General features: G+C 48.1%; 2 protein-coding genes across 2 annotated transcripts in view; both read left to right on the forward strand.

Annotated features, from left to right (window-relative positions):
• Window positions 1–3,643, forward strand: part of LOC104081573 (tripartite motif-containing protein 29-like) — a 3,794-nt gene extending 151 nt beyond the window's left edge. Inside the window, exons 2-5 of the mRNA XM_009584373.1 lie at window positions 21–466; window positions 1,103–1,198; window positions 2,269–2,530; window positions 3,609–3,643. Coding sequence (XP_009582668.1) covers window positions 21–466; window positions 1,103–1,198; window positions 2,269–2,530; window positions 3,609–3,643 — 839 coding nt within the window. The remainder of the gene's footprint in view (window positions 1–20; window positions 467–1,102; window positions 1,199–2,268; window positions 2,531–3,608) is intronic.
• Window positions 3,644–7,650: 4,007 nt separating this feature from the next.
• On the forward strand, window positions 7,651–8,271 carry LOC104081574 (E3 ubiquitin/ISG15 ligase TRIM25-like; the record flags this gene model as incomplete). The annotated part of the gene is made up of 1 exon (XM_009584374.1): window positions 7,651–8,271. A coding segment is annotated over exon 1 (621 nt), but the record flags the coding sequence as incomplete, so codon positions are not given.
• Between the last annotated feature and the right edge of the window lie 100 nt (window positions 8,272–8,371).

Consider the following 8,371-nt stretch of genomic DNA (forward strand, 5'->3'; position numbering starts at 1 on the left):
GGTGTGCTACGCCCAGACAGACCCCGCGATGGAGCTGCAGCCCAACGTCCAGCTCCAGAGCATAGTGCAGAAGTTTTTGGATGCTCCCACTCATCAAGAGGAGGAAGAGTGTGAAGTGCAATGCAAAGAGAAGGGGGAAGGTTTGGGCCAGCAAGACAAGGTGATCCTGTGTGATTTCTGCCTTCAGGAGCCCCAGCCAGCCATGAAGACCTGCCTGAACTGCGAGGCCTCCCTGTGCCAAGCCCACCTGAGCAAGCACAGCACCAAGAGCCCCCTGAAAGATCATGTCCTGGTGGAGCCCTGTGACACTCAGGTTTTGGCTGAGAGAAGATGCCCCCAGCACAGCAAACTGCTGGAGTGCTACTGCAAGACGGACTCGGTCTGCATCTGCATGCTGTGCTGTGTCACCAGCTGCCACAAGCACCACACGATCACCACTTTGGAGGAGGCTTTTCACGACGCGCAGGTAAGAGGCTGCCAGGACAGCGGCCCGGGCACGGATTGCACTAGGAAGACCGCAGGGTCTGTGGCACAAAGAGCTGCGTGCAGCACAGGGATGAAACATCTCCCGGGTTTCAGATTTGCAGACTCAGGATGGGGCTAAATCTCCATCTTGGGATATTGGGCTTTTATTCCTAGTTTCGCCCCAGATTCCCTCTGGGCTTGGCCCGCAGGATATAAAATAAGATGTTATAAACACTTTCTTCCCATTCTGAGGAGCCAAACTGGTGGGACTCAGTGCTTGTGGCTATGCTTTTAGTCCTCGTCGCACTTTCAAGCCAGAAGATCAGCCTGAGCTGCATTTACGCAAAGAAAATTAATGTCAGAGTAACAGAAAGGAAGCTGTCAGCACTGAAAGTAGCTTTATGTGTGGCTATTGTACGTGAACAGTTTTCAGTTTCAAAATGTTTTTCCCGTGCTCATAGTTCTGGTATTTGTTCAGGGATGAAATCTTCCAGTAAACCTTTATTATTGATTTGTCCGGAGAGCATGCAGTGAACAAACTTTTTGCAGGTCTAGTTTAACCAATTTCCATAAAATTGCTGATCTTGTGCACGTATGTTGGTCCTATCCTGATGTCTCCCTCCGGTTGTTTTTATAGAGTGATTTTTCTGAAACTCTGAAAACAGTGAAAAACCACGAAGCTGCGCTGAATCAAAGCATAGCAAACCTGCTGAAACAAGAGGAGGAAGTAAAGGTTTGTTCCAAGGTCCCATATCACTTTGGGGATGGTTGCATGCTGGTAGCTGAGATAAGGTTTTCTTTTGCCCTTCCCCAGATCATGGATTCTGAAGCTTTTTTTACTTCCTGGATGGTTTCTCAGATATTTTTTAGTTTTCTTCTTTGAGGGAGGATGATAAGCAACTTTTCTTACCACTGTGGGAAGTCCATTCTTAGTTTCCAAGGTCCTTTGAGCTTGAAAGTTGCTGTTAAGTCCATGCCTCCTGATTGGTGGGTGGTGGTTGGCTTTTTTTCTTCTCAAGCTTATTCAATTTGCAGACTCTAAAATATTTCTGGAAAAGATACAGACGATGTTATAGTGATTTTATTCCTCTTTACAACAAGAAATCCCTTTAGGTTAGCCTGTGGTTCTAAGAAGTTGGTAGGAATGAGGTTAAAAGATTGCTCCAAAGTCTCTGTTTTTTGCTCCCAGCATGCAAATACCTATCTAAAAGCTCTGAAAGAGCAGGGAATTTAATGCAGGTCTCCAAATCCTAGTTCATTCTGCTTAGGCAGAATTGGCACTTGCCTTCCTCCACCAGTAAAAGTGATGGGACTGGAAGTCCTGGCACTGGGCAAAGGAAATGTTCCCTTCTAGTCTGAAGACAAAACTGTACCTGTTGGCAGTGTCCTGTCTGGCAGCATAGCTGCTTTCGAACAGTGAAAGAAGCTTGGTGGAGGCAGGAAGCAAAGGAACTTTTTTTCCTCACCCATCCTTAAAAGGACCAAAGGCAATGTATCTGTAGAAAAATACCAGTGCAAAATAAGGAAATATACGCACAGTGGAAAGTCTTCAGCAAGCATCATGCAATAAGCACTACTTTTTCATCTTTTTCTGGTCAGGTGCCAGATGCTGGGGAAGGCCACTTATGTTACTTGGCCTTTCTGCTGTCAGTGGGACATCTTGGTTTGTTGTCATATGGAGAGGCACTAGGTTAGTAGTTACTTCTATCAGCCCAGAAAAGATCACGCTCATTTCTGAGTGAGAGTTAGTGTGGAAAATGTAAGATTCAGTCCTTAACAGCTTTGAAAGTGTTTTCTTAATAGACTAAAGAGAGCCTGTGGAGGAATCGGCTGGAGAGCCTCTTCGAAGAGATGCGTCTGCAGCTAGATAACAAAAAAGAAAAGGTCCTGAAAGCTCTCAGTCACAACAAGGAGCAACAGCTTTCTCAGATTCAGATGCAGATACAGAAACACGAAGAGGAGAAGCATGCAGCCAGCCATGATGTACAGGAGCTGGAGGCTCTGAGAGATCAGAAAGACATACTTCTTTTCATCAAGGTGCCTAACAGCATCTCCCTTCCCAGAGGTACTCAGCTCTTGGGCTGGCCTTTGCCTGCACTATGCTAATTCTATTTTCAAAATGTCTTTTACAGGCTTTTGCAGCGATTCAAGCCAGGTAAGCTCTTCCCAAGGTGGTCTACTATTGCATTACATATTGCTTCAGGTGACTAATGGTCCAGCGGTGTGGGTCTGCTAGCCCAGTGTGCGTGGACCGCAGACCCACAGCTCCCTGGGCTCACCCTGGCTGCCCCTTGGGCAGGCTGACGGCACACTCTGAGCCTGGCTTCATCAGAGACCTGGAGAAACCCCAGAATATTAACAGAGGTCATCTGTGACTCTTCATATACAACATGGCTTATTTTTCTGTACCCTCCGCACCTGTTCTCGAGACCCATTCTGAGGGCAATTCCTGAATATTTAGGTCCCTGGGTGGGCATGCAAAGGACAGATAAGGTTAGATATCCTGAGTCGTCCTCCAGTTTGCTTTGCCTTCTGCTTCTAAGAAGCAAATGCGGCAGGAGCCGAAACATGCAGTGAAGTCACGAGTCTACAAAGTTCATGGCTTTTCTCCTGAGTCATTCTCCCAGTGCCCTGTTCCTCTACCACAGCCCACCACTGCATGCACACAGGCTCCTCTAGCCCAGCCTTTCCCCAGCCCTGCATTTCAGGTGCAGCAGTTGCCCCTTGGCTGTGATAACGTGGCACTTCTTGTTTGCTGCCCAGCATCCCCCCAGCTGCCCCTGACACCTCGTTAGCTCCTCTTGCGGGGACTTGAGGACTGTAACCGCAAACATGATGCTGGGGTCTGTCCTGGCAAAAGGTGGGGCTGAGGTGACTGAGACAAGGTCCTCTGGGGACAGATACTGTCCATGGAGTGAACTTCATCCTAATGATGTTGAAGAGATTTGGGGTTCTGGGAAAAGACCGGTCAGAGGGGGAGTCCCTGGTAAAGCTGCAGAGGGAGGGGAGGACAGAAGCTGCTTTCTGTATGTCCCATCGAGGCTGGGTGTGGAGTGGGGGATGCAGTTGTTGGCTCGGGGATGGGCTTGGTGATGGTTTTCTGATGACTTGCTGCTCTTCTGATGTCTTTCTGCATGTTTTAGGAAACGCAAGCCAGTTCGTAACCAAGTTGGTGTAGAACTGCCAACGCCACCCATTATTTTGGATGAATTAGCAACAGACGCTACTGTAAGGCTTTTCCAGGAATTCCTCTCAGACATGCCGTCCTTATTTAAAGCAGCACCTGGTAAGTGGCTGTCGTGGTTTAACCTGGCAGGCAGCCAAATACCTCACAGCCGCTCACTCACTCCCCCCCCACAGTGGGACGGGGAGAGAATCGGAAGGGTAAGAGTGAGAAAAACTCATGGGTTGAGATAAAGACAGTTTAATAAAACAGAAAAGGGAGAATAATAATAATAATGATAAAATATACAAAATAAGTGATGCACAATGCAATTGCTCACCACCCGCGCTGACCGATAACCAAGTAGCGATCGCTACTTCCTAGATCACGCCTACCATTCATATACTGAGCATGACATCACATGGTATGGAATACCCCATTGGCCAGCTGAGCTGGCTGTCCTGATTATGTTCCCTCCCATCTTGTGTACCTAGCTCAGTCAGTAGGCATGGGAGCTGTCCTTGGACTAGGAGGGTACTTAGCAACAACTGAAAACATCAGTGTGTTATCAACATTCTCCTCATACTAAATCCAAAACACAGCACTAGGAAGAAATTTAACCTTATCCCAGCTGAAACCAGGACAGTGGCCATTTCACTACGTGACAAGCAAGACGGAGAAGCTAACAAAACAAAACATATTTAAGGAAGGACTGTAATAAGACACCAAGTACCCAAGTACCTCTAGAAGAACTGATTACTAACGTTGATTTGATTATTTTCACATATGTGTACATAAAAGGGTGCTTGTCCTGGGCTTCAGCGCTTTGGACGTACCTTGAATACACCCTGTTTACCTCTGGGATGGTAGGAGTTTTCTGGGAGGATTAAGAGAAGAGAATAGCAACACCTCTTCTGTCTGTAGCATCGCTTTCAAAAGTGATTCAAAGCAGATGGAAAGTTGAGAACTCATCACAGCAGCAACAGGTGGAGTTTGTCTTACGACGTAAATAATCTACTCTTTCTATGTAAATAATTCTATTCTTTTGTAATGTTTTGTAAGATCAATCTACAGTCCCCGTGCTGTGCACGGTGGGATGCTTGTCCAACTGAATTGAAAAAATTAGGGCTCCCTTGTTATTGCTGTCTTGATGGTGCTTGAGCCCTTGCTGACAGTGAGCCTAGAGTCAAGACCGAGAGACAGCTGGGGTGGGAAGGCTCTGTCCAGAGCGTGTGTGACAGTGTGCGACGTGCACACCTAATTGGCCACCATCCATACAGCTTTGGGTACACTAAGAAGCACACCATTCTCATGGCCATTCCTGAGCTCAGTCTTTACCATCCCTGTAAGCATAGTCCAGACCTATTCTGGCTAAAAAGCCTCAGATCCAGGTTTTCGTAATTATCTATGCCATCTGAGCAATTTTGATTAGCTGTGGAAGTCACTGCCACTGTTTCAGTTTCCTGAAGGAATAAGTTCCAGAGCAGAAAATGCCACAATATTGAAATGCATTACCTGCAAGAGAAGGTTTGAATAAAAACATTCTGCAAATTCCTGAGTGTAGAATTAACTTCTTGTGACTGGTCATGCTAGATGAAGTTTTGAGAGTTCTAGAAAATGCCTTCAAATGATTCTAACAAGTAAGCTTTTATAAAATGGCTGTGCTACTTCACACATTTCTTGTACATGGAAGTTAATCCGGAGAGTTTTTAAAAATGCCTAATGAAGCTCTGCAGGACAATGACGGAAAACTAAAATTTAGAAGTTTCTGTAGTTGGAAACAAAAAGCAAAAAGACACTTTAAAATTGTGAGAGAGCAGCATTTCTTGAAATGTGATATCAACTCCCTTTAGAATTACATAGGAGCAGCTATGAGAGGTGCAGAAGGTGTTTCAGTTAACATATGCTTTTAATGACTTGGGTGGGTTGGACTTGAATTGGATGACTTGGATAGGATGACTTGGATTGACTTGGACGACTTGGTTTGGGAAATCCAGCTTTCCGCAATGGGGATGTATGCAAATCTGCACAATTATCTGTTAATCATAATGTGGTTTTTTTGTTGTTTCTATAGTTCATGAACATCTGACTTCTTCAGCATGTCAACAAGATGGATTTGTTTTCAGTCATGACATAGTCTCTGCATCCTCACTCAGTTCGTTCTATTTTGGGGTACCAAATAATCCCAGTGCCATCCCATACGTGCAGAGCGACCAGAGCTTCTTCGAGGGCTGTCACTTCTGGGAGGTGGACACCAGCAAGGTTGAGGGGCTGGAAGCTCAGAATCATTCATTCTAGTTCCCAGTGCTACCTGGAAATGTCTCATGATTACCTCTCTGTGTTTCTAGGTCAAAGACTGATCAGAGAAAAGCACTTTTCTACAGACCTCAAAGTGGTCAGGGTAGAGCTAGACTGTGAAAGAAATACAGTCATTTTATACCGCATCTGTCAACAATGGAGATCCTGCTGACAGCCTCAGGCCTATAGAGACAGTAAGCATCCCGCCAAACTACCCTGCCCGTGCTACCTTCGGCGTGTCTGGTGGCTCTTTGAAGCTCCTGTAGGGATATGGGGACAAGATGCTGTTTTGTATTTCCAGGCCTAGGTATCGGGTCTGCTGCTGCGCGGAGGCTGTGCTAAGCTGGCATATTAGAAATTGGATTTTGGGCTGCTGTGACGGCTCATCTGTGTGAGGGCAAGGCCTCTGTGGGGTATATCACAGCACACTGCCGCTTACTGCAAGAGCTCCTATCTTACTTGTTCTGTTAATCACGATGGAAATACCGCTAAGTTGCACTTTTTTGCTCGGCTGTATCAAATGCTGTGCTGGCTACATGTTGTTAAAGTAATTTAGTTTGCAAAACTCAATGGCAATTTAGTTTATAAAAAAGGTGACAGCACAACATTAACTGCTATAGAATGTTAAGCAATGCTGACATTTGCTCTAATGCATCACCTTTTACCTCTGCCCTCCTCTGCCTGTCCTGCACAACCTAAACCATCTGTTGCAGAATAAAAGCTGGCCTGGGAGGCAAGTAGAGACTAGGTGGTAAGACACCTGGTTTCCCTTGCTCTCTGCTGCTGTCCTCCCCCATGAGCTCTCTGATAGATCACTTACGTACTTTTTGCCTCAATTTTCTCCTTACCTATGCAAAAATTTCACAGCAAAGAAAGTAATAAAGAGGAAGACTCCTGTGCCTTTAGTCTGTGACATATAGGGCCTGGGTTCGTTCGTTCTTATGATTGTCCAAACATCTTGGAGAGGAAGAGATGATATTCCTGCCTGCTGCCTGTGGTTCTGCTGCCTTCAGACAGAGCCACGGTATTTGCATGAAGAGGTCCAGGCAGTGGCTGCTGCTCTGCCTGGTCTCAGGTGGTACAGGCACAAAGCGAGGTAAGCGAAGTTCGTGACACGGAACAGGGATATTCCTATCCGAGAGTGCCTTTCCGGGAGCCTTTACCAGCCCTCTGTCAGCTGGCTGCAGGTAGGAGACCAGCCTCAACAAGGCCCAGTAAAACTTTCCCCTGGGTTCTCCCTATTTTACCTTTAGGGGACCACCTGTAACTTGTGGAGAAGAACCAGACAAAGCAAAGGGAATTCCTGGCTTACCCCAGCCAGGCTCATACTCTTCTCATTCTCTCTAATTCGCTGATCCGGCATGGGATGCAGGATTTTTCTGGGAGAGCAGAGGGCTGTAGGAGAATTGTCCACCTCGTGCCGTGCCTGTGAGTGCCTCCCCAGCACCCCTGGCTCCCGCCAGCCTGCTGGGGGCCACGCAGGGAGCGATGCTGCCTGAGACCACGCAGCCACTGAGGCCAAACGTCTAAAATCGGCTGCCGGGGTTTACAGGAGTTGTTTGCGGGTGAAACCCGAGATGGGGAGCGTATCTCTGCGGGCCTGTCACATGGTGGAGAGGAAGGACTTGCAGCCTCTGGGCTGGGTCTCTAACCGGGGCACAATGCCAAGGACATCCTTTTAGTTTCGTTTTTCACAGACTGCCTAACTCGCCATTTCTGCGGCCATGGCAAAAGCTAGGGAAGAATTTGGAGGGGGTGCCAGCCTGGAGGATGAACTCAGCTGTCCCATCTGCCTGTATCTGTACAGGAACCCCGTGTCGCTGAGCTGTGGTCACAGCTTCTGCAAGCAGTGCATCCAGAAGGCGCTTGGTGCCCAGCAGCAATCCAAGGCCCTTTACTCCTGCCCCATGTGCAAGCTCCAGCTGGGGCCCATCCTGGAGCTACAGAAGAACTTCCAGCTGTGCAGCATCGTGGAGGCATTTCTGGCCACCACTTCCAAAGGAGAACAGAGCAAGGGCTCTGCAGAGGGGAAGGAGGAGGTGGTTCCCTGTGACTTCTGCCTGGATTCGTCCCAGCCAGCGGTGAAAACCTGCCTGATCTGCGATGCCTCTTTGTGCCAGGCCCACCTGAAAAAACACAATGCCAAGGCTTCTCAGCAGGACCACATCCTGGTGGAGGTGGGCGCAGACGCTGCGGTGGAGGAGAGGAGGTGCCGGGAGCACGGCAGGCTGCTGGAGTGCTACTGCCAGGACGAGGGGCAGTACATCTGCGTGCTCTGCTCTATCGCGGGGTGCCACAAGGGCCACAGCATCGTCACCCTGAAGGAGGCACATGACAAACAGCTGGTAAGGGGCTCTCCTCTCCCCACGGCCCCTGCAGGGTTTGCTCCAGGCTCCTGGCCTGGGGGAAGCTGCGGGAGGGGCAGCAGGGCTTTCACCAGAGGGT

This window comes from Fulmarus glacialis, unplaced genomic scaffold (genome assembly GCF_000690835.1).
Source record: "Fulmarus glacialis isolate BGI_N327 unplaced genomic scaffold, ASM69083v1 scaffold39528, whole genome shotgun sequence".
In the NCBI taxonomy this organism is placed as follows: domain Eukaryota; kingdom Metazoa; phylum Chordata; class Aves; order Procellariiformes; family Procellariidae; genus Fulmarus; species Fulmarus glacialis.